Raw genomic sequence first — 26,647 nt, 5'->3', positions numbered from 1 at the left:
TAATGCATCTCAGACATTTACACCATCACCATTTACAGCTGAGCAAATAATATTGTCATTGATAAAGTTGTTTGCATATGTCATACAAAGCTGTGGCCTGGTGTGAGTTTCCAGTGAAGGCAGGGGTGATGCAGCCACATTCCTAAAAATAAACAAACAATATATTGTTCAGTATTTTTGATGAATACACTTGAACAATATATATTTGTTAGCATGCATTGTACATATAGCATTTACACCTCAGCATTCGGGAACATCTCTGCTAGCTAACACTCCATAACAGCCTTTCAGGATGATCAGTGACACTAACCAAAACTGAACTGAGGCTAAAATATCACTATATAACATCAACAATATTTAGAGCATACAATTACACACAGTTCATGTTATAAATGAGCAGATATTGGCGGATTTTTGTTGTAACATTAAAAGGCAATGCTGACAAAAGCTAGGCAGAGATGTCTACAAACAATATGAGTTTATATGATCAGAATGGAAGACTAAATAACTTACTCATCATAGCAGCTTGCTGGAAAGTCCTCAAATTGGTCGTTTCGCTCTTCAAAATGCAAACGCTCTTCGTCGATATCGCAATCTTCTTCGGATGAAAAGGTAAATTCTTCATCACTGTCCAAAACCGTGTCATCGTTAAAACGCAGCTGAATGTGTAATAATCTGTCGAATCGCATTGTTTTATGCCACTGTCCGGGGGGCGTGTGTGTGTGTGTGACTCAACGTGTGAACTGTTTTACCTGTGAATAGCGGGGGGGGCGTGTCCTCTCGCAGCTCATTATCAGATAATGAGCTGCGGTGGAAAATCTGTGCCTCTACTTGGTTTTACATAATTTATATTTATTAGAAACATATGTTTTTATTCTAAAACTACACACTTTAAGCTGTCTAAAGATATATTTTTTATTTCCGTGTGTCAGCTATTGGCCGAGTTTCAGCGCTTTTTGATGACGCGTTTCTAAACATAGTTTACGCAGCCAAATGCGACAGATGGTGCACCATGACTATTTTATTCATTTAAAAAAAATACAACGTTTTGTTTATGTAGTGAGCATACACAAATGAAAGTAGACCCTTTACAGATTTAAATGATGTATTACTTTGGCATGTTTGATTAAATATGACCGAGCAGTTTAAGCTCTTTTTGCTGGCATCTGAAAAAAAAAAAGCACGTTTGGGTGCCGGCGGCAATTCAGACTCCAGAGGGTTAAGTACATCGCTAAACAGGGCTTACAAGGGATGTTTGATGGAATAGAAAAGGTTGATGATAAGCCATATGAGTTGGCTGTGGCCAAGAATCACTCGATAGTGGCTCGGTTCATACAGTTACATATCCCATGGCTCCCGTTCATGCCACTACTACTATGCGAGCTAATGAGAGGAAGAAGAACCAATGATCTCGACTCTGGTCAGAGGGTTTAGCCCCAATGAGCTAGAAGCCGTAATGAGGAACATTTTGATCCTGAAATCCATGCTCTTCTCCACCTGCTCCCTACTCAAACCCACAAATCACAATATCATTCACAAACACCATAGTCCACAGATCCTGAAAAACAAGATCCTTTAGATTTTCTGAAAAAACTGGATTGTTATGCCGACATTCACAAATTTACTGATGGCGAATCATGTGTTCTGTTAACTATGTGCTTGCCGGATACTCTCTCGGGAGCTGTCTCTCAGAAAGTTAGGGACAGAACTGCCAACAAGTTAGAAAGGAAACAGGCATTGCTTGAGGTCTTAGGTATGACGTCAGTTAACTGGGATAAAATATTCGATATGCACATGAGGAAAGGGGAGCACCCAGTGGCATTTTCAGAGCGATTACTTGAAGCATTTACTTGAAGCACTTTCAGTGGCAATCCCGACATTACGACTAATGATGTCAGTTTTAAATCGGCCTTGCTTAATAAATGTGATTCACTTACCCGTTCCATATAGCGTACTGTAGACTCTCTATTGGAACAAAGTGTTATAAGACCCTGCTTTTCACCATCACTAGCTCCAATCTGGCCTGTTCGAAAACCAGATGATTTTTGGAGATTATGTATAGACTACAGGGAGCTTAACAAATGCACTCAGACTTGTGCACGTGTAGTGGCCTCCACTCCTGATGTGTTAGCATCCCTTCTACCCGAGGCAAGTTATTATTCCGCCGTTGATGTGTCTAATGTTTTTGGTCTATCCCATTACATCCTGAATGCCAATACAAATTTGCTTTCAAGTTCAAAAACACCCAGTATACCTGGAATGTACTTCCACAAGGTTTTGTGAATTCTCCCACCCTATTTTACCAGTGTTTAGCTAAAATATTGGAAAGATTCTCTAAACCTGAATGTTTGATTCAGTATGTGGATGACTTGTTGTTACAGACCACTACCAGAGAAGAACATCTTACCTTGTTGACAGAATTACTTCAATTACTGAAAGCAGCGGGTCTCAAGTTAAATCCAAAAAAAGCCCAGTTGCTTAAGTCAGAAGTCACTTATCTAGGCTTTAAGATAAGTGAAGGGGGCCGCACACCTGACCAACACAAAGTTGAATTTATTCAGAGACTACCAGTTCCTGTATCGGTAACAGATTTGAGATCGTTCTTAGGAATAGTTGGATTTTGTAAAGATTTCATTGAAGGCTTTGCAGAGATTGCTAAACCACTGAACACTCTCCTCTCAGGAAAAAAGAAAAAGCTTGATTCTTTAGACTGGGGTCCTGAACACCAGACGGCCTTTGAAAGGCTAAAGGCAGCATTATTTGAAGCTCCAGCCTTACGCAATCTGGACAGAACACAATTATTTATTTTGCAGACAGCTGCCACTGAGGAGGCTCTCTCAGCTGTTCTCCTCCAGGAAGTACAAGAGAATATGCATCCCATTGCTTATGCATCACGGGTATTATCCCCAGTTGAAAAAGCTTTTGACTCCTGTACGCGACACCTTTTGGCGGTTCACTGGGCTATGTCACATTTTGAGTACATATATGGTTTCAATGAAGTGACACTGCATACTCCACATACCCCATTACAGCTCCTCTTAAATGGAAAGGTGAAGGGAGTATCTAGCACTAGACTGTGTTAAATTTTAACACAGTGTACAAACCTAACTCCATGCTCCCCCGAACCCTATACGAAGGTATCCCACACACTTGTGAAGCTGAACACAATCGTCCTCCGGAAAGTGTCTTTGAGGTAACAGCAATTGAGGGGGCAGTGGATGTGTATGTTGATGGCTCTAGATACTGGCATGAGGGCCAATACTATACAGGTTTTGCTATCCATTCTGACAGAGGAGATTTTTGTATAAATGTCCGTCCACATTTTCCGCTCAAAAAAGAGTGCCGGAGAGAGATAACAGCAGTGCTTCAGGCACTAGAGGCCATCCCGAACGTAGACTTAAATATCTACTCAGATTCTGCATTTGTAGTTAATTCTCTTACATAATATTTGCAGTTCTGGCAAAAAAGGGGATTCACAAGTGCGGACGGTCAACCATTGGTTCACTGTGGTCCAATTCAAGCTTTGTGGTTGGCGGCACAGAATAGCACTCGAAAGATAGCATTGCTGAAAGTAAAAGCCCATCAAAATAGACACTAACAAACATGGCGATAAGAATCTGTTAGTTGACAAGCTAGCAAAAAAGGCCGCCATTGAAGGCAGGATGTTTTCGGCTGTGACAGATCACGAACCAATTGCAGCCCTCACTACTACAAAGCCTTTAGATTTGAAAAGTGCTCAACATGACGACCCCGTAATAGCAGAGGCAATAAAATTTAGAACCAACAAACAAAACATTGTTGATGGTCCATTCGCTCCACATGATGCAAGGTTGATGGCACATGACAATATACTACTGTATCAAGATGTAGACACTATAGTATGGGTGCCACCAACGCAATTGCGAAATGACATTTTATATCATGTTCACAATCAAGGGGGGCATCTAGGTGTCAAGAAAGTCAAAGATAGACTGCTCAATATGTTCTGGTGGCCAGGTATGGATAATGACGTAAAACACTACTGTGAGAACTGCTTAATGTGTGCCCAAATCATTTCATTGAGTCTAGAAAGTGAGTCTAGAAAGTGATACACTTCACAGGAAAAATTCATGTCGATCTAGCAAAACTGCTTGGAATAAAACATCATCTACATATAGCACATCACCCACAATCATCGGGAGGCGCAGAGAGATCAAACAGAACACTAAAAACTGCTTTGAGGAAAATGGTACTAGAGAACGGTCCCAACTGGGCCCAAAATCTTCCAAACATTTTACTCTCAGTAAGAGGGATTGTACATAAAAGCACAGGTTTTAGTCCCCATGAGCTAATGACAGGAAGGAAAATGAGACTACCTGAACACCTCCTCTTTGAAGTCTCTAAGCCAAGGGATGGACAACTGAAATGTTTTTTAAGAACTTGTGTAAATCTTTACCAGCTATGTATTACCAGGTAGCTCAGCAAATTGGACAAGATGTATTATGATCAAGATGTACACAAACACAAATTTGAACTCGGTGATGAAGTTATGGTAAAAAATTACCACCATGAGGGACCATGGGCCGCAAACTGGGTGGGTCTATATGCAGTGATTGACAAATGTGGAGATACAGTGTAAAAGATCTGCCATAAATCTAAGACCAAACAACAAGTAAAAAAATGGTTCCACATTGATCAGATGAAGTTGTACAAACCCTTAGGCAGTTCTACTGACCCAAGTGTACAAGCAATGTAATTACGTTGTTGTCTGTGTGTATATATATATATATATATATATATATATATATATATATATATATATATATACACACAGTTGTGTTAAAAATTATTCAACCCCCACTGAAATTGACTGTTTTGGTCGGTTTGACATTGATTATGATCATTCAGTCATCCTGCTTACAATTAAATCAAGGAGGCACGTGTAGGTCAGACAAATATAACATAACATTTATAATGAAATAACCACAAATGTCTTTTCTGAGCTCACATCATTATCAGTTTTATTCAACCCCCAAGTGACATTCAATCTTAGTACTTAGTACAACATCCTTTTACAGTTATAACAGCTTTTAAACGTGAAGCATAGCTTGACACAAGTGTCTTGCAGCGATCTACGAGTATCTTCGCCCATTCATCATGGGCAAAAGCCCCCAGTTCAGTCACATTCTTAGGCTTGCGCACTGTAACTGCTTTCTTTAAGTCCCACCAGAGGTTCTCAATCGGATTTAAGTCTGGTGACTGCGATGGCCACTTCAAAATGTTCCAGCCTTTAATCTGCAACCATGCTCTAGTGGACTTGGAGGTATGCTTGGGATCATTGTCCTGTTGAAAGGTCCAACGTCTTCCAAGCCTCAGGTTTGTGACGGACTGCATCACATTGTCATCCAATATCTCCTGGTACTGAAGAGAATTCATGGTACCTTGCACACGCTGAAGCTTCCCAGTACCTGCAGAAGCAAAACAGCCCCAAAGCATGATTGACCCCACGCCATGCTTCACAGTAGGCAAGGTGTTCTTTTCTTCATAGGCCTTGTTCTTCCTCCTCCAAACATAGCGTTGATCCATGGGCCAAACAGTTCTAATTTTGTTTCATCAGTCCACAGAACACTATCCCAAAACTTCTGTGGTTTGTCCACATGACTTTTGGCATACTGCAGTCGACTCTTCTTATTCTTTGGGGACAGCAAGGGGGTGCGCCTGGGAGTTCTGGCATGGAGGCCTTCATTACGCAGGGTGCGCCGTATTGTCTAAGCAGAAACTTCAGGACCCACATCTGACAATTCTTTTCTCAGTTCCTCAGCAGTCACACGGGGACTTTTCTCCACTCTACGCTTCAGGTAGCGCACAGCAGTCGAAGTCAGCATCTTCTTTCTGCCACGACCAGGTAGCGTTTCAACAGTGCCCTTTGCCTTGAATTTTGCGAATGATGCTTCCTATGGTGTCTCTTGGTATGTTTAACATCTTTGCAATCTTCTTATAGCCATTGCCCTTCCTGTGAAGAGTAATCACCTGTTCTCTTGTCTTCCTGGACCATTCTCTTGACCTCACCATGTTTGTAACCACACCAGTAAATGTCTAGAAGGAGCTGAGTATCACAGTCATTTTAAAGCTGCCTAATTGGTGCTTATTAGGCTTTATTGCTGCTCCTGATATCCACAGGTGTTTTCAATACCTGATTGAAAACACTTCATTGAACCTCTGTTCTTCAGAGTGGTAGTCTTTAAGGGGTTGAATAATTATGTCAATGAATAATTCACAAAAGAAACATTTACTACTGTATTACAAAACTAATTGATGTCATTTTAGTTGCATATGGTTCTTTAAGAAGTCCTTGTAGGATTTCATTCTGAATACAATTACAAATGTACACTAAATTCCCTAAAACCATTTACAGCATTGGGGGTTGAATAATTTTGAACACAAATGTAAATACCACTATATGTTTGGTTTCAAGATATACATATATAATGCTTAAATTGCCCTGGTTTTTTACAGCTTTTCACTAAACAATTAACTGTTTATTGCATAAATATATATAAAAAACATACAAGCCTGTTTATAAGACGACCTAATTCTGACTGCTTTGACAGATTGAAAGATGGACTTGTCACTCTGAACTTTGTGTTTTGCCTCCTTTCTTTCCCACACTGAGAAAAAGCTGACAGCAACTGATTTGAAAAATGTCTTCAAAGCAGAACTCAGGCCAGAAGATAGCAACCAGAGGCAAAAAAATCCACTTTGCTTTTGGTCAGACTCCTCGACTGTGAAGGATTGATATTTATGTTTAAAAATAGATATTAATTTTTTTTTGTTGAACTAGTGAAATCTTTAATCCAATAAAAAATGTCAGAACACAATTTTTGGGTAAATAATTTCTTTAATGAAAAATCTGTCTGTCAGACTGAAGTGTCATTGAAGTACTTATATTTGCTACTGGTCTGATTTCACTTCCTCCTGCTGGAGTCACACCACGTCTTTGCATTGTGTTTGTGGCCAGTTCACCCTTCCTATGGCAAATACATGCAAACACCCTCAAGTTACCACACTTGGACATCTACAGTCTTTTTCAGACTCGAATGGAATTTTGGAATCCAGAACTCTCCAGGTTGTATGTATTTATGTATCAAAAAATTGACATAATTCAAAAAGTTGCATTTTAATGGCATAATTTTCACATCCTGAGTATCATGGTCATAAGCCAAAAATAATACATGCGAACAAAAAAAGAACAAAATAGTCAGATTTTAAAACAATAGGGTTTTTTTTTATTTCTGCTGAAGTTTTTTTTAGTTAATTATGCAAAAAAACTTGGAAATAAGGACAAAGAATACTGAAGCATAAAATAAAAGCTAATTAAAATACTGAAATTGTAAATCTTTGTTTTCATTTATATGATACATATTTGTCATGTTTTTTATTACCACAATATTCATGATGTGAAATTGACTCCATACAATGTTTTTTTTCTAAGTCCTTCTTAGGTTGTACTCTGGGTTCTATAGGGGTTTTTTTTGTTAAAACATTTATGTTCAAAGACCAGCTGTTCCCTTTAAAGTGAAATAAAACTGTAATGCTTCATCACAGTTCTCTGGCCACTGTAATCGAGTATGTTGCATGACCACGTGGTATCATTTGAATCATTGCACAAGAGTCACTAAAGTAAGATCAGGCAAACAAGGGCTGAAGAAAAGCTGGTGAGTTTTTCCTAGAAACAACTTTCTATCGGAATAATGCGTTTGTGTTTTCTATGTAATGGAGTTTGTGGAAAGACCGCAGGGAAACTGCGGCACAGCAGCCGAAATAGAGGACAACAGTTTCGGTCCAAATTCCTCAGTTGGATGTGATGATTCTCTGAGTTTATTGAGGAGGATCTGACATGAGAACACCGGGATTGTTTGCTTGTTCCAAGCTGATCCTGGAGTTGTTGTCATGTTCAGGATGATTTCCCGTAAACAGAAGCAGATCATGGCTTTCTGAATGGAGGTGATATTGGAAGTGTGAGCTAACATGAATGAGGTAGTGGAGGTAGTGGTACAGTAGAGATAAAAGATGCAGCACATTTGGGACACAGAAACAAAAGGAAGACACCTACAGTATCTGCAATACAAAGAAATGTAGGGGTGGAAAGAAAATGTGATATAATCAGGGAAAAGGATGTGATTATGACAAGATTATGAATCGGCCACACAACACTAAACCCATATTTATAAAAGATAGGAAAACACAAACATAGAAATTGTGAAAAATGTGGAATCCTTGAAACAGGATCCCATTTATTATTAGAATGCAGTGGTATTAAATACTATTATGGAGATACTAAAAGGATGAAATAATAGAATTAACAATGAATAGGATATGAAATGTATTTATTCAGGTTTTATGAGTGTCTTATTGTGTATTATTTTTTATTCATATATAATCTCAATAGTTAAACTATAATGAAATAACCATCATTGAGAAAATGGAACAAACCCTAAATAATACAAATCCTACTGGCAGCCTTATTTCTGTATTTTTATACACTAAAATGATGCATTTATTTACAGATTTATTCTCCAAAACCGTGAAGAACAAAGAGAACAGCTGGATTCTTTATGGAAATATATGGATGTGATTATGGAATGGAATAAAATAATGTACAGTAGTATAACTATATAAATTACTAATATATTGATCATTGCAAATTGTTTATTAATAATAATAGTAATAACATTAATAATAATAATGCATTATAGTGTAATAAAATGCTAATAGTATGTACTATCAATTACAATAGAATACAGACAAAAAAGAAAAGTAAATAATTGTACAATAATAAATGAGTATAATAATAAATTAAAGGATATATAATATCTCTCAATCACCTATTATCACTAATTGTTTGTACAGTTATTGTTATTATCACTCTATTATTGTTATGTTGTTATATATGTTGTGTATTTGTATTTGTGTACAGGGAACTCTCGCCTGTGTCTTATATGTTTATGGATTTAACTTCTAATGGACTTTAATGGACTGTGTGTGGAAAATATAAAAATACAGAAAACTTTAATCACTTTTTAAACATAGAAATAAAAAACAGAACAGTGTTTATTGGTGTTGTGTTTATTGCACACCTCCTGTCAGTCTGTGTTCAGATGAGGAAAAAAGATGATAGAAAAATATAAGAGAATCAATGACATCATGAGGATCAGCTGGTTTTAGAAAGATTTTCCCCCAGTTTTAATTGCATGTTGTTTTTGTGTTTTCTAGGAATGTGATTGATTCCTGCAGAAGAGATCTGCGTCTTCAGGACTCTGCGTGTACACTCCAAAAATGGAGATCCCTGATCAGGGCACAGATCATGTGACCTCACCCTCAAAAGACTGGTAACCTGCCATGTTCTAGTGTTTTACTAATGAACTGTTCATATCTGCAAATCTGGAGACATTTCTGAGAGCTTCATTTCATATATAAACATCACCCTAAATACATTTATTACACAATTAAATACACGTCATTGTGCACAATTTATGAAACTCTCAAAACCAAGAACCATAAACTTATTGGCTAATTAAAGCTATAAGACACAAACAACATGGATAATCCTTATAATATGTGTTATAAATGAGTGTTTAAGCAGCACTGGAGATTCTCATTACTGACCTCAGTTCAGCTCCTTTTCAGCACAATCACAGAAAACCTTTAGAACATCACCTCAATTACAGGAAACCAAATCAATAAGTGCTGTTTAACTCCAATCCAGCAGGAGCAGTTACAGTGGGCTGGAACTGTTTTCTATATAAACTACATACTATAAATTATAATCTTATCCAAACTAAATCTGTGTTTTTATCACCAGTTTTAAACCCGTGCTCCACTTCCTGCTCTACACCACCACTGCATAGGGACTTTTTCAATGCACTGGATTTTGTATCCTGATTTTAGCAACAATGAAATTCTGTCTCATGACCATTTTTATAATTTTCTACAGTAAACTACAGAGAGAGAAATCACACTCACCAGTGCCCAGCTGTGTCTCCATGAAGAGTGATCGGTCTATGGATGAACCTTTAAAATTTAGCACTGGAATCTCCTCACCTGGACACAGGTAACATCTCATAATTCTCCTAGTTAAAGTCACAGTTAATGGCTGCACTACACCGTCATTAGCAGCTGTTTAGATTTATATTATAGTTACTTGGTCTTTAGTGATTCTACAATACTTTCAGTAAATCCTTTAGATGAAAAAGTGTAAATATTTATTAAAGTCACAATCAATTACATGTAATGTCTTAAATCCTAAAATAAAAATACTAATATACACAACAAAAAAGTGATAGGAAACATCTAAACAATACTACTTAAAGGTGTAAGCAGTATTTTGGGGGATCAGGAACCCTGACTTAGTGATCAGAATCTTCTGTAGATCTTCAGATTTTAGCAACAATGAAATTCTGTCTTAAAGCCATTTCTATAATTTTCTACAGTGAACTACAGAGAGAGAAAACAGAATAGATTCAGAATGAAAATCAGCATTTTCCTCAACCTAAACTCCCACTTCCCAAAACCATGTGTGTAGGTGGAAATCTTCATCAGAAGATGATGTGAGATTAGAAATCAGAATTTCAGCTTTTATTTCCTGAAAGGTTCGGTGCAGTGTTCTAAGTGATGTAACACATCTAGATGTAAAGATCAGGAACTGAAAGCTGGAATTCTGATCTATTGTTTCATTTTCATCTTTTAATCTCAAATCCAAATGTCTTCAGTGTCGAGCAAAAACCCAAAGAACTGGACTTCCTGTTCCAATACTTTTGGAGGTTTGTGTAGGAAGAATAGAAAAGTAGGAAAAAATTTTAAATGAAAACAGGAGCACATTTAATTTTCCAGGTGCACAATGTTGGAAGTGTATTTAGCTCTGTGTTCTCCAATTGTTCCTGCTCTCACTACAATTATTGTAGTACAATTTGTGTTCAGGTTTAGACTCCAGTATTAAAGTGAGGAACATTGAGATCTTTAACACTTGTTGTTTTTGTTCCCAGTGTTCTACAGAAGGAAGGAGACAGAAGAGAGGAGAACATCATCACAGCTACAGGGTACGATCAAAACCAACACCATGACTGTGACACTGACACACTGCTATTCTAAAGCTCTCTGCTGTTAGTAACTACAGAGTGATTAGATGATAGAAAACCTCCAGTAGAATAAAGTAAATCCACAGTGAGAACATCATAAAAATCTATCTAGCAGAAAAAATGTGAACTTCTACTCTAATCATTGGAGCCCATGTCTCACCATGTCTTCTTTCTTCACCCTGTCACAGACACGACCCAGAATCCACTGCTGCAGATGAATTCCAGAAGAAGTTCAAGTTCAATCTGATGAAGAAGTTTCAGTGTTTGAATGGATTGATGCTTAAGCAGGAAAACCGAACCCTCCTGAATGAGATCTACACAGAGCTCTACATCACAGAGGGAGACAGTGGAGACATCAATAAAGAACATGAGGTGAAACAGATCGAGGCAGCATCCAGGAGGAACCCAACTGAGGACACACCAATTAAATGCAGTGACATCTTTAAACCCCTACCTGAACAAGACAAAGCCATCAGGAGAGTTCTGACAAAACCCTTATCTGAACAAGATGAAGAAATCATCAGGAACGTTCTGACAAAGGGAGTAGCTGGAATTGGAAAAACAGTCTCTGTGCAGAAGTTTGTTCTGGACTGGGCTGAAGGAAAACAAATCAGGAAGTCCACCTCATATTCCACTTCCTTTCAGAGAGCTGAATTTGATGAAGGAGCAGAAACTGAGTCTGGTGGAGCTCCTTCATGTGTTTTTTAAAGAGATGAAAGAAATGGACATTTCCATGTTGGAGAAGGTTTTGTTCATTTTGATGGTTTGGATGAGTGTCGTTTTCCTCTGGATTTCCAGAAGACAGTGAGAGTGTGTGATGTAACTGAATCAGCACCAGTGCATGTGCTGCTGATAAACCTGATCAAAGGGAACCTGCTTCCCTCTGCTCTCATCTGGATCACCTCCAGACCAGCAGCAGCTGATCAAATCCTCTGAGTGTGTCCATCGAGTCACAGAGGTACGAGGGTTCAATGACCCTCAGAAGGAGGAGTACTTCAGGAAGAGGATCAGTGATCAGAACCTGGCCAATAAGATCATCACACACCTGAAGTCATTAAGAAGCCTCTACATCATGTGCCACATCCCAGTGTTCTGCTGGATTTCAGCTGCTGTTCTAGAGAGAATGTTGGGTGAAGCAGAGAGTGGAGAGATCCCCAAGACTCTGACTCAAATGTACACACACTTCCTCATCATTCAGACCAACATCATAAGAGAGAAGTACCTACAGAAGCAGGAGAGCGATGAAGAAATGCTTCTCAAACTGGGGAAACTGGCTTTCCAGCAGCTGGAGAAACAAAACCTGATCTTCTATGAGGAAGACCTGAGAGAGTGTGACATTGATGTGACAGAAGCAGCAGTGTATTCAGGTGTGTGTACGCAGATCTTCAGAGAGGAGTTTGGGTTTCACCAGAGTAAAGTGTACTGCTTTGTTCATCTGAGCATTCAGGAACATCTCGCAGCTCTGTATGTGCACCTGACCTTCATGAAGGAGCAGAGAAATGTTCTTAAACAGAATCAGGTCTGTAGGACACTTTCAGATGTTCACAGGAGTGCTGTAGATCAGGCTTTAAAAGTCAGACTGGACATCTGGATCTTTTCCTCCGCTTTCTTCTGGGTCTCTCACTCGAGTCCAATCAGAAACTTCTACATTCCTTAGTAACACAGACAGGAAGTAGCTCCCAGAACAAAGAGAAACAGTTCAGTACATCAAGAAGAAGATCAGTGAAGATCTTCCTACAGAGAAATCCATCAATCTGTTCCACTGTCTGAATGAACTGGGTGATGATTCTCTAGTGGAGGAAATCCAGCAGTATCTGAAATCTGGAGCACAAAGTGAACTTTCTCCTTCACAGTGGTCTGCTCTGGTGTTTGTGTTACTGACATCAGCACAGGATCTGGAGGAATTTGACCTGAATAAATACATCACTCCAGATAAGATCAGAGATGAGATTCTTGTGAGAGTGATGCCTGTGATTGCAGCATCCAGAAAAGCAATGTAAGTGAAGCTGAATGAAATTGTTCTACTGTTACAGTGTTGAGAACAAATCAAAGGTCTGAGCTGTTCAGATGAATCGAACTCTGCAGGACTCTTTAGACTTTTTCCTTTCTCCTCTTAGAAACCTTTTAGATCAGACTCTCTTACTTTCCCATTTGGATTCCCGGATCTCAGCCTCCATGTTTATACAACGTGTGTGTGATGATGTTCAGATTTGGTTTGGCGAGAGATTCAGCTGAGGAACATCTCCCACTGTCAATTCTTATTATTCCACCATTTAATCATTGTGTGCAACTGATGTGTGTGATGTTAAAAGTGAGACGCTGCAGTGAAGCTTTGAGAACTTGTTTAATCTTCTGCATTTCTGTTCATTATCTTTTATTTCCTTCAGTATCAGATGCAGTAAAATTACAGGGAGAAGTGGAAAAGCTCTGACCTCAGTGCTCAACTCAGAAACCTCCAGTCTGAGAGAACTGCATCTGACTGTCAAAACACTGGATCTGTCTGGGAATAAACTAGAAGACTCAGGAGTGAAGCGTCTCTCTGCTCTACTGGAGAATCCTGAGTGTAAAGTGAAAGATCTGAGGTAAGATCATCTCTCTGAGAGACACAAGAACTCACTAAAAGCTGCAGTGAATTGTTGTATACAGTGTTGTTTTTCAGGTGAAATTTGCTGTAGCAGTACAACATCCAGAACAAATCTATCAGTAATGAAACTTCTCACTTCCACTAATCATTAATGCACTGAGAATTAGATCCATGTGTGAATAAAACTCCAGTTCAACAGAGAGAAAGAACCTGATTCATGACTTTGAACAGAAAGCAGCAATACCTTTACACCTCTTGTACACATAATGACAGGAATCTCAATCACAGCAATAATCATTGGTCAGGTTTAATATGATCTTGTGATTGGACAAGAGAAGGGAGACGGTCCACCATAACACACACATCATCTTCAAATCATCATCATTGCTTTTTCAACCTGTTTCTAGACGTCTTACCAAATTATTCTTCATTGTCAGAGATTCTCCTCTGCTCTGTTTGCAGAATGATGAAGTGTGTGTCAGCTTGCATTGCTCTGGACTTCCCAGTTCCATTCTCTGTTTCTCAGAGCGACGTGTGTTTGTGCTGCTGCTCTCCTTCATCTCATCTTCTTTTACGATTTCTTTATTGAACTGCAAATGTTTAAGATCTTCTAAGAGTAAAAATCCCACATTTACTTCTGTTTTTTCCTCCACATTTATTTGGTCATTAGTGCTGCTCTACTTCTAATCCCCTGCTGTGAAAATGAGCTGAAATACACCTTACACTGCCACCTACTGGTCATTTACTGCAGTTTTCTTGTGTCAGCAGTCTGAGATGAATCAAAGTGCAGTACAAATATTTATCTCCATTAAATCATCTTTAAATTCATTTATTTTCATTGATAAATGATATATTATTTATTTAATTTGTAAGTCTTGGAGAAATCTGCTGCAACTTATTTTACACAAATGAAATCTGTCCATTTTGTAGTCAGGCAACTCGCACTACATGACTGTCTAGACGAGGACTTCCATCAGTGTCTGTGACTGGTTCTCACACCAACACTGCAGGAACGAGGGAGAACACACAGGATGTGTAATGTGTAGAAACTGAGAGAGTGAAGTGTGTGTCATTGTGTATCTGCAGGTTGTATGATTGTGGAGTATCAGATGAAGGCTGTTCTGCTCTCGCTTCAGCTCTGAGATCAAACCCCTCACACCTGAGAAAACTGAGTCTGTCTGGAAATAAAGTAGGAGACTCAGGAGTGAAGTGTCTCTCTGCTGTACTGGAGAATCCTCACTGTAAACTGGAGATACTGAGGTAAGATCATCTCTCTGAGAGTCACATGACCTGCTCCTCAGTAACACACATTCTCTAATAGTGAGACTGAAGCAGAGCTGCCTCGTCAAATTCACATTTATATCAACACTTTTGTACATTTATTAGATATTAGAAATTAAAATAATACAAAAGTCAATAAAAAGTCATGATAATAAAAGATAAAATTAAATTAACACTCATTTGAACTAACAAACAAAATAAAACTATAAACTTCCTCCTCAGAACATTGATGCAGGTTCAGCATCAATGTTCTGAGGAGGAAGTTTATAGTTTTATCTTTTATTATCATGACTTTTTATTGACTTTTGTATTATTTTAATTTCTAATCTCTAATAAATGTACAAAAGTGTTGATATAAATGTGAATGTGACGAGGCAGAATAATGAAGAAAGAGAAGATGATCTAATTTCTAACAAGCTACAAAATCCTCAGTGTAGAATTGAGCTGTTGTGACTTTTATTGCAGCTCAAAAGTCCAATTAAACCTGCAGCATTAAATCTGTATTTTCAGTAGATTAACACCTGAAAATACTGTCTGGAGTTGAAGAACCAACAGCTTCTTTTATTCCACATTCAAATTTTAAACATCTCACTTTAAGTGTAATGGTCAGTGATGTGAATGGTAAAGTTAGGGAAGAGAGTGAAAAGACCAGTAAGGGAAGTGAAGAAGGAGATCAGGTGGTGTCTGTGGGAGCTGAGGGAGTTCAGGCTTGTGAGATGGAAGAAACATCTTCATTAAAAACTCTCAACAGCAATCAGACACGGTGAACAACCTGAAAAAGAGACTAACAAGGGGAAATCTACAGAGTCATCGTGTTTCCTCTCCTGTTTTCCTCTCTATTAGCTCTCTATTATCTCTCTCTCTTTCTCATGGAGATTCTGCAGGTGGGATCCCTGAGCGTAAATGAGATAAAGGACAGAAAAAAAAGAGAAATACTTCAGAAAGTAAAGGCTTAAAGAAACTGAGTATAATCTTCCTGCAGGAGACGAGGGCAATGAGGTGGATTGGGGCTTGAGGAGGAAAAATCTTGAGTCATGGATCTAATATTAGTGCTGGAGTCGCCTTTCTGTTCTCACCTAATGTTAAGCACAAATCTTCTCCCAGGATGAGGTAGAAGCAGGTAGACTCTCATAATGATAGCTGAAATCAACCACTTCAATGTTTTGTTTGTAAATATCTCTGCTCCTAACACAGGGTCAGAGAGGGTGAAGCTTTTCTCTAAGTTAGAGAACGTTAGAGAAGAAAACACCAGTAGAGGGACTTTATTCTTCTGGGGGGAGACCACATGCTGAATCAGCAAGAGTAAGAACTAAATCCTGAACTTCTCAGACAGATGGAGAGAAAACAACCCACAAACACGTCAGTACACGTGGGTGAACTTCCACACAGGCAGGGTTTCTGCTGCACGTTTAGACATGTTCTACATATCACACACACCATGAGAAACATGGTCACACACTCTGATCTTCTCCCTACACCACTTTCAGACCATAAACTAATCCCAGTCCAGTGCACACTAATAACAAGAACACAGAAGTTCCTACTGGCATTTCAGTCCTAAACTTTACAGGAAAAAACATTGTGTGAAAACTTCAAACACTTTTGGAAAGAATGGAAAAAAGAGAAGAAGAGGTTTGAATGTGTTGAATCTATGAGTCAGTGGTGAGAGATCGGGAAAGTGCATGTAAAGTGTATTGAGGTTTAAAGCACTTCTGGACGTCGCCACACATGGAAATGTAAACACTTTGTTTATGGCCCGAAATATACAAAGAGCAGGAAAGATACTCAGCTACTACTGAACTTTTTATTTGGGGAAGTGAAATGATCATATGATTGTGTAGAAAAGGAAGTGAAATGGAAAAGAATGAACTGAATTGATCCTGTTTTTAGGGGTTTCATACAAACACGAGCAAAAATCCAGTTTGTATATCAGGAGATGTTCAGGAACATGGAAACTTTTCAGTACAAATGGGGAATAAATAAATGTATTTGTGATGTTGATCAGGACGGCTTTCTGCAACTTAAAGTTTCAATTCAATCAAATGTCAAATGTCTCCCCCCAAACCTAACCCCCCTTTCTGGGAATAAAGTAGGAGACTCAGGAGTAAAGTTTCTCTCTGATCTAAAGGATAATAAAGGTTACAAACTACAGACACTGAAGTGAGTAATAATCTGTTTTATATAAACACTGAAACTGATGTAATGATTAATGTTATTTACTACATTAGTGTTATTTACTAAACCCAGCCATTAGGGAGGCACAAGCCAGTGCACTCCCCAAGCCTGGCTAAATGAGGAGGGTTGTATTAGGAAGGCATCCAGCATAAAAGCTGGAAGTTGAAGGGATGATGATAAATGTCATCAGTGCCTATGCTCCACAAGTTGGCTGTGAGATGGAGGAAAAGGAAAGATTCTGGAGTGAATTAGATGAAGTGGTAGATGGTGTACCTAGGAAAGAACGATTGGTGATTGGGGCAGACTTTAATGGGCATGTAGGTGAAGGGAACAGAGGTGATGAGGAGGTGATGGGTAGGTATGGTTTTAAGGAGAGGAATGTGGAAGGGCAGATGGTGGTAGATTTTGCTAAAAGGATGGAAATGGCAGTGGTGCACACTTATTTTAAGAAGAAGGAGGATCATAGGGTAACGTATAAGAGTAGAGGAAGGTGCACACAGATGGACTATGTTCTGTGCAGGAGATGCAACCTAAAGGAGATTGGAGACTGTAAGGTGTTGGCAGGGGACAGTGTGGCTAGACAGCATCGGATGGTGGTCTGTAGGATGGTTTTGGAGGCGAAGAAGAAGAGGAGGAAAGTGAGGACTGAAAGAAGAATAAGATGGTGGAATCTGAAGGAGGAAGAGTGTAGCATGAGGTTCAGGGAAGAGGTCTGACAGGGGCTCGGTGTTGGATGATTGGGAAACTACTGCAGGAGTGATGAGGGAGGCAGCTAGAAAAGTACTCGGTGTAACATCTGGAAATAGAAAGCAAGACAAGGAGACGTGGTGGTGGAATAAGGAAGTACAGGAGAGCATAAGGAGAAAGAGGTTGGCAAAACAGAAGTGGGATCGACAGACTGATGAGAAAAGTATGCGGGAGTACGAGGAGATGCGGCAGCAGGTAAAGAGGGATGTGGCGAAAGCCAAGGAAAAGGCATATGAGAAGATGTTGGACACTAAGGGAGGAGAAAAGGATTTGTTCCGATTGGCCAGGCAGAGGGACGGATGTGCTGCAAATTAGAGCAATAAAGGATGGAGATGGAAATGTGTTGACTAGTGAGGAGAGTGTGTTGAGAAGATGGAGGGAGTATTTTAAGCAGCTGATGAATGAGGAAAATCAGAGAGAGAAGGTTGGATGATGTGGATTTGGAGAAGCAGGAAGTGGATAGGATTAGTAAGGAGAAAGTGAGAGCAGCGATAAAGAGGATGAAGAGTGGAAAGTCGGCTGGACCAGATGACATAACTGTAGAAGCGTGGAGATGTTTAGGAGAGATGCAGTGGAGTTTTTAACGAGATTGTTTAACAAGATTCTGAAAGGTGAGAGGATGCCTGAGGAATGGAGAAGGAGTGTGCTGGTATAGATCTTTAAGCATAAGGGAGATGTGCAGACCTGCAATAACTACAGGGGCATAAAGTTGATCAGTCACACCATGAAGTTATGGGAAAGAGTAGTGAAAGCCAGGCTGAGAGAAGAGGTGACCATCTGTGAAGTGTGCAGTAGGAACGACGGACTGGTTCAGGGTGAAGGTTGGACTGCATCAAGGATCGGCCCTGAGCCCTTTCCTGTTTGCAGTGGTGATGGACAAGTTGACGGACAAGGTCAGACAGGAGTCTCCCTGGCCTATGATGTTTGCGGATGATACTGTGATATGTGGTAAGAGTAGGGAGCAGGTTGGGAAGAGTCTGGAGAAGTGGAGGTACAAGCTGGAGAGAAGGGGAATGAAAGTCAGTAGGGGTAAGACAAAGTACATGTGTGTGAATGAAAGGAAGGGCAGTGGAGTGATGCGGTTGCAAGGAGAAGAGGTGGAGAAGGTGGAGGAGTTCAGTTAACTGGGGTCAACAGTGCAAAGTAATGGAGAGTGTGTTGGAGAAGTGAAGAAAAGAGTGCAGGCAGGGTGGAGTGGGTGGAGAAGAGTGACAGGAGTGATTTGTGATAGTAGGGTATCTGCAAGAATGAAAGGGAAAGTTTATAGGACTGTGGTGAGACCTGAGATGTTGTATGGATTGGAGACGGTGACATTGAGTAAAAGACAGGAGGCGGAGCCAGAGGTAGCAGAACTGAAGATGTTAAGGTTTTCGTTGGGAGTGACGAGGATGGACAGGATTAGAAACAAGTTTATTAGAGGGACAGCGCATGTAGGATGTTTTGGTGATAAGGTGAGGGAGGCGAGATTGAGATGGTTTGGACATGTGCAGAGGAGGGACATGAATTATACTGGTAGAAGAATGCTGAGGATGGAGCCACCAGGAAGGAGGAAAAGAGGAAAGCCAAGGAGGAGGTTCATGGATGTGGTGAGGGGAGACATGCAGGTAGTTGGTGTGAAAGAGGCAGATGTAGAGGACAGGGTGGTATGGCGACAGATGATCTGCTGTGGCGACCCCTAATGGGAGCAGCCGAAAGAAGAAGAACAAGAAGAAGTGTTATTTACTACATTAGCATTATTTATTAGATCATCTTTTATTGCCACAAATATTGGATTTCCTATAAGCAGCTGGTTTCCTCACTCGGACAGTGCTTTTATCGCTCCACCTCCACACTGTGTCTTCTATCATTCATGTAAAATTCCCCTCAGCTTGTTCTTAAAGTCTGCACTTTAAAATCCATGTAGAACAAGAGAGAAGCTCCACAGCAGTGATCTTTATTAAAAGCAGCAAAAACTCTACAGTCTGGGATTGGAGAAGTGCAGTGATGTGATGCAAATATCTGCTCATGTTCCTCTTCCATCTTCTGCACCTTCTCATCTGTTCTCAATGTGTTCTACCAAAAATATTATATAAGCATGAAGAAATGTTGAAGGACAAATGATACACTGGGATCAAATCCTGGTTTCCTTGAAGCAGAGATAATTACCTGCTGCTGATCATCAAACACCACCTTCTAGTTTTCTGTTACTGATTCATTTCTTTCTCTTCTAGATTTTAATGGTGATTAACAAGTGTGTGTGAAGACTCCAGTGTTCCTGCATTTCTGCAAACCGAGAACACGTTTATCTACAGGATCTGAGGAGTTGATGTGAAAAAGCCCAGAGCAGAAGGAGTCCAAATCACATTATTAAATACTAACTAAAGGACAAAGTAATACGAGTTTCTATCTTTATGCTACAGGATCAGACCCAATCCATTCTTTATTTTCTCTCTGATCCGATCTCGATTTCTAACTAGTATCAGGTGATCAACCCAGTATCGGATTAGTGCCATCTTTAGTGCCTGCATACACACACACACACACACACACACACACACACACACACACACACACACACACACACACCTGGATGTATATAATATGTATATGGTGTATTATATAATATTTCCTACATTTCCCTATTTCTTTCTTTCTACACCACATTTTGGGAAATTTCCCCACGAATAAAGTTTTATCTTAAAGTCTTAATATCTTCTATTTTGTTCTTTTTTTATTATTATTCTGCACAGTCTATTCCTCCTTCTCACACATTGTTCTCTCTTTATCCTTGTTGTTACTAAAATTGTACACTGGTGTGGGATCCTTCCATTTACTTTTCCCAGGTTCATCCACCATCACATGCCAGCACTCAGACATGAAGGCAATGAAATGTTCCACAGTGTAAACCATAGAAAGCAGAGTTTCAGAGTGACCCTCATTATCAAGTCCACTGTAGGCCACTATTTAATTACTTCCTGTTAGATATGAAGTGTGTTACATTTCAATGTGTGTTTTACGTCACTGTTTTTCCTCCCAACATAGTTTTAGACTGATGGTGTTGTAAGTTTGCAAATTACTTAACCGGTATTGATTTATTCCTTGATGAAGGAACCTTTAGCAGGGTGAGTAGATGAAGACTCAGGTCAGGGTGTTGGAAATCGCAGCTCAGCTTACATCGTCGATTTTTGTAGTAGCAAAATGCTTCCGCCTGCTGGTAATATGAGACATTGCAACACCGGGCGGTACTTTTGGTATTTTTGCTCAGTTTCCACACGGACGGTTTCACTTGTCAGACCTGCGCTTCATGGCATTTAGTGCTGATTTGAGACTTTGCGCATCAGTAAAATAAAATGTATAGTGTTTATTTCTCTGTGGATTTATTTTTTAAAATATCTAACGACTAAAGAAAGTAGGTTGTGAATAAATTTGTGTTGCGTTAAAAGTTTTAATTTCGCTCTTTTTATATTTATATTTAGAAATATGATGTCGTTACAGGATGCAGAAAAACTAGTTGATGCTTTTGTTACTTCTAGATTAGACTACTGTAACGCTTTACTGTCTGGGTGTTGGAGTAAGTGCAGAAATAAGCTTCAGTTAGTTCAGAATGCAGCAGCAAGAGTCCTCACTAGATCTAGGAAATACGACCACATCACCCCTGTTTTAATCATTTACACTGCTCCCAATTACATCTCACACTGATTATAAAATACTACTACTGACGTATAAAACACTTAACGGTCTCACACCACAGTATCTGAGTGAACTTCTGTACCAGTATGATCCTCCACGCCTACTTAGATCAAAAGGTGCAGGCTATCTGTTGGTTCCTCAAATAATGAAGACTCCAGCAGGGGGCAGATCTTTCTCTTATAAACCCCACAGTTATGGAACAGCCTTCCAACCAGTGTTCGGGACTCGGACACAGTCTCAGTGTTCAAGTCGAGGTTGAAAACATATTTATTCAGTCAAGCCTTTGATCAGTAGATTTTTTCTTAGGTAAAGGAGCAGATCTGAAGGGATCATGGATATAGAATGTTTGGTGAAGTGGGATATTTGTATGCTGTCGTCCCCTCACATTCACACGTTCACTCAGGTTTGTTGACGGTGGTGTGGTGGGTCGTCTCTTATCCCAGAGATCCCTCATGTCTGTATTACCTTCTGGTTCTCCCTTTTAGTTATGCTGCCATAGCGAGTCTTGCCGGAGTCCAAACTGCACAGTGACATTAACTTTCATACTCCAATAGGGACACTTAATAATCCATATCCTTCTCTCTCTCTCTCTCTCTCTCTCTCTCTCTCTCTCTCTCTCTCTCTCTCGGTTGAGTTAAACATGCTCCTGGGGCTCCAGTGACCACTGTTCCTGCCCCTTTCCCTCTGTGCATCTTCACACTTCTGTGCAGCTTGGGACGGTATCTCATCGACACCTTGGGTGGTTCCATGTAATTCGGAGTAGAACGGGTGCTTTGAGGATGAATTGGACTGTAGTTGGTGTCGGCGGTCTGCTGCACTGACTCGGGAGTGCAGTTTGCTTCTGATCATCATCACTGTACCCCACAACTTTGTATATCTGCTTCAAATGGACATTTGGTGCAACCCAGATGAGGATGGGTTCCCTCTTGAGTCTGGTTCCTCTCATGGTTTCTTCCTTATGCCATCTCGGGAGTTTTCCTTGCCACAGTTGCTCATCAGGGACAAACATACTTACAAAGAACATATTTACATTTAATCACCACATTATCTGTGTAAAGCTGCTTTGAGACAATGTTCATTGTTAAAAGCGCTATACAAATAAAATGAATTGAATTGAATTGAATTAAATAGAATAATAATCATAAATCAAACCTTAAATTTTTTAATACTTGGTTGCAAATCCTTTACAGTCAATTACAGCCTGAAGTCTGGAACGCATAGACTTCACCAGACGCTGGGTTTCATCCCTGGTGATGCTCTGCCAGGCCCTTCAGTCTGTCTTCAGTTCCTGCTTCTCTTGGAGCATTTTCCCTTTAGTTGTGTTTTCAGCAAGTGAAATGCATGCTTAATCGGATTCAGGTCAGGTGATTGACTTGGCCATTGCATAACATTCCACTTTTTTCTCTTAAAAAACTCTTTGGTTGCTTTTGCAGTATGCTTTTGGTCATTGTCCATCTGCACTGTGAAGCACCGTCCAATGAGTTCTGAAGCATTTGGCTGAATATGAGCAGATAATATTGTCCCAAATACTTCTAAATTCATTCTGCTGCTTTTGTCAGCAGTCACATTAATAAATACAAGAGAACCAGTTCCATTGGCAGCCATACATGCCCACGCCATGACATTACTACAACTATGCTTCACTGATGAGGTGGTATGCTTAGGATCATGAGCAGTTCCTTTCCTTCTCTTCCAATCACTCTGGTACAAGTTGATCTTGGTCTCATCGGTCCATAGGATGTTGTTCCAGAACTGTGGAGGCTTTTTTAGATGTTGTTTGGCAAACTCTAATCTGGCCTTCCTGTTTTTGAGGCTCACCAATGAGGTGAAGTCTTCTCTTGATTGTTGACAGTGACACACATACACCTACCTCCTGGAGAGTGTTCTTAATCTGGCCAACTGTTGTGAAGGGTGTTTTCTTCACGAGGGAAAGAATTCTTCGGTCATCCACCACAATTGTTTTCCGTGGTCTTCCAGGTCTTTTGGTGTTGCTGAGCTCACCGGTGCGTTAATTTTTTTAAAGAATGTTCCAAACAGTTGTTTTGGCCACGCCTAATGTTTTTGCTATCTCTCTGATGTGTTTTTTTTTTTTTTTCAGCCTAACGATTGCTTGTTTCACTGTTAGTGACGGCTCTTTGGATCTCATCTTGGAGAGTTGACAGCAACAGATTACAGTTGCAAACAGCACACTTAAAATGAACTCTGGACCCTTTTATCTGCTCATTGTAATTGGTGTAATGAGGGAATAACACACACCTGGCCATGGAAGAGCTGAGAAGCCAATTGGCCCATTACTTTTGGTCCCTTAAAAAGTGGGAAGCACATATGCAAACTGTTGTAATTTCTACACCATTAACCTGATTTGGATGTAAATGCCCTCAAATTAAAGCTGACAGTCTGCAGTTAAAGGACAACTTGTTCTTTTCAAATGGTGGTGTATAGAGCCAAAAATGTTAGAATTGTGTCGATGTCCCAATATTTATGAACCTGACTGTAGATATCCAGAACGCATACAACTTCCGAGTTAGCAGTAAAGCGTACAAATGGAAAAACCTGAACAAGATGAAACCACCACCATGTTTCACCTGCAATCAGCTGTTTTCTCTATCTGAACACAAAAAAATTAAAATACTCCTCGTAACTGTGCTGGGACTGAAGCCAGAAGTAAATACTTGATTGCTACAAATAATATGGCCACAATTTCCAACAGCCACCAGTTACAACATTTAGTACAAAAAATGACAGATTACTTTGATGGATTGATGACAGGATGAATAGAAAAAAGATCTGAGGAAAATAGAAGTCGCTACAGCATCAAACAGGTTTATGATGATGATACTATAAAAGCATTCAGTGTAAATTCACAGTGATCAGTGTTCTAGTTGTTTGTTTATTTGTTTATTGTTAGTTGTTTGTTATTTATTTGGTTATTTGTAAATACTTTTATCTCTTCGCTTTCTCTATAATATCAATGTGGATAACGAGGATTTTTGTGCTCAACAAGACATGCACAACATGAAATAAAAAAATTTAATCACAGTGTTCTAGTCTTGTACTTATTTGTTTGGTATTGTTATTTGTTATTTATTTCTTCTTCTTCTTCTTCTTCTTTTGGCTTCTCCCATTAGGGGTCACCACAGCGGATCATCCGTCTCCATCCCCCCCTGTCCTCTATATCTGCCTCTTTCACACCAACTACCTGCATGTCTTCCCTCACCACATCCATGAACCTCCTCCTTGATCTTTCTCTTTTCCTCCTTCCTGGTGGCTCCATCCTCAGCATTCTCCTACTGATATACAATCAATCAAACTTCATTTATAAAGTGCATTACAACCACCAACAGGAGCACAAGGCGCTTTCCAGTAAAGCAAAAACTAAAATTTTAAAATAAAATAAAAAATTTATTAAAAGTAATATATTAAAAAAAATAAAATAAATAAATAATTAAGAATATAAAATAAATAAATAAATAAATAAAAATAAAAAATAAGGCACAATGAACATAAAATAGCAGTTGATTCAGGGCTACGCGTTAAAAGCTTGTCTGAATAAATGAGTGGTCTGTAGGATGGTTTTATATACCCCATGTCCCACCCTGTGAACATGTCCAAACCATCTCAATCTCACCTCCCTCACCTTGTATCCAAAACGTCCTACATGCGCTGTTCCTCTAATAAACTCTTTTCTAATGCTGTCCATCGTCGTCACTCCCAACGAACATCTCAACATCTTCAGCTCTGCTACCTCCAGCTCCACCTTCTGTCTTTTACTCAATGTCACTGTATCTAAACCATACATACTCTCCCTTATCACTTCTGCAGTAGTTCCCCAATCATCCAGCACCTCTTCACCACCACCGAGCCCCTGTCTGACCTCCTCCCTGAATCTCACACTACACTCTTCCTCTTTCAGTTTTCACCATCTTATTCTTCTTTTAGTCTTCACTCTTCTCCTCTTCTTCTTCACCTCCAAAACCATCCTACAGACCACCATCCGATGCTGTCTAGCTACACTGTCCCCTGCCATCACCTTCCTGTCTCCAATCTCCTTCAGGTTGCATCTCCTCCATAGAACATAGTCCACCTGTGTGCATCTTCCTCCACTCTTATACGTCACCCTATGATCCTCCTTTTTCTTAAAATAAGTGTTCACCACTGCCATTTAGCAAAATCCATCCTTCTAGCAAAATCCACCACCATCTCTCCTTCCACATTCCTCTCCTTAAAGCCATGTTTTATGCTGGATGTCCTTCATAACACAATCCTCCACATTTATCCGGACTTGAGACCGACACTAAGAGTGAGCTGACTTGTGCAACACTAATGACTGTGTTTTTCATTAAACACTGTAAACACACACACACACACACACACACACACACACACACACACACACACACACACACACACACACTACACTTCCACTCTGTAAGTCTATAATGTATTAAAATACTAAAGTTATAATATTTCTGTGTGATTTATCAGAAGTATTTAGTGTGTGATTTTAGACATTAAGGGATCTGACTGACTCAAAATATCAAGAAAATAAAAAGATAATATTAATTATAAATAAGTGTTATTTATAATCGAATAATGCATAATTCTCCTTATTGTTCCTAATATTATGCTAAATGGTGTTCTGTATCACTAGATGATATTGTGTAAAAGGTTTGTGAAGATCGATGATCTCTGATCATGTAAAGGTTTTATATGAGAGATTGAAAATCAGGAAGCTCTTGAAGCTGGAATTAAACTTAGAAACACTGAAGTCCATCTCAACATGTCCTCAAAGCTTTGACCTCGATTGTACTCTTTGGTTCCTGGGAACTGGAGGCCATGTTCAAAGGTTCCTTAAGGTTGTTATTGGTGAGATGGAGCCTGTTACCTTCATTAGCAAACACTTTTCCATCCTCACACACCATCAGCACCAGGGGGTATTCCAGAAAGCAGGTTATGTGACATACCTGGGTATGTTTTAGGGTAAGTTCGTGGATAACCTCAACTTTTGGTTCCAAAAACGGAGGTAACTTTCTGGGTATGTATGTAACCATAGCAACTGACTCTCTGAAGATAACCT

General features: G+C 39.5%; 2 protein-coding genes across 3 annotated transcripts in view; both read right to left on the bottom strand.

Moving 5' to 3' along the window:
- The window catches only part of LOC124376818 (piggyBac transposable element-derived protein 3-like), a 348,640-nt gene that overhangs the window by 9,373 nt on the left and 312,620 nt on the right, over nucleotides 1–26,647 (bottom strand). The window contains exons 1-2 of one of the 2 annotated variants that reach the window (XM_046836102.1): nucleotides 514–721; nucleotides 87–142 (exon numbers count right to left, since the gene is read on the bottom strand). The exons of the other annotated variant lie outside the window; for it this stretch is intronic. Coding sequence (XP_046692058.1) covers nucleotides 87–142; nucleotides 514–646 — 189 coding nt within the window. The 5' untranslated portion in view covers nucleotides 647–721. Of the gene's footprint in view, nucleotides 1–86; nucleotides 143–513; nucleotides 722–26,647 lie in introns of those variants that run through there. 2 annotated transcript variants of the gene reach the window in all.
- LOC124377331 (ribonuclease inhibitor-like) overlaps nucleotides 1–26,647 on the bottom strand; it is a gene marked incomplete at its 3' end in the record, with an annotated part of 196,138 nt that overhangs the window by 10,675 nt on the left and 158,816 nt on the right. The gene's annotated exons all lie outside the window — the stretch shown is intronic.

Source organism: Silurus meridionalis, chromosome 23 (assembly GCF_014805685.1).
Source record: "Silurus meridionalis isolate SWU-2019-XX chromosome 23, ASM1480568v1, whole genome shotgun sequence".
Lineage (NCBI taxonomy): Eukaryota > Metazoa > Chordata > Actinopteri > Siluriformes > Siluridae > Silurus > Silurus meridionalis.
The sequence above is the reverse complement of the archived record's forward strand: the minus strand, read 5'-3'. Positions and strand labels throughout refer to the sequence as shown.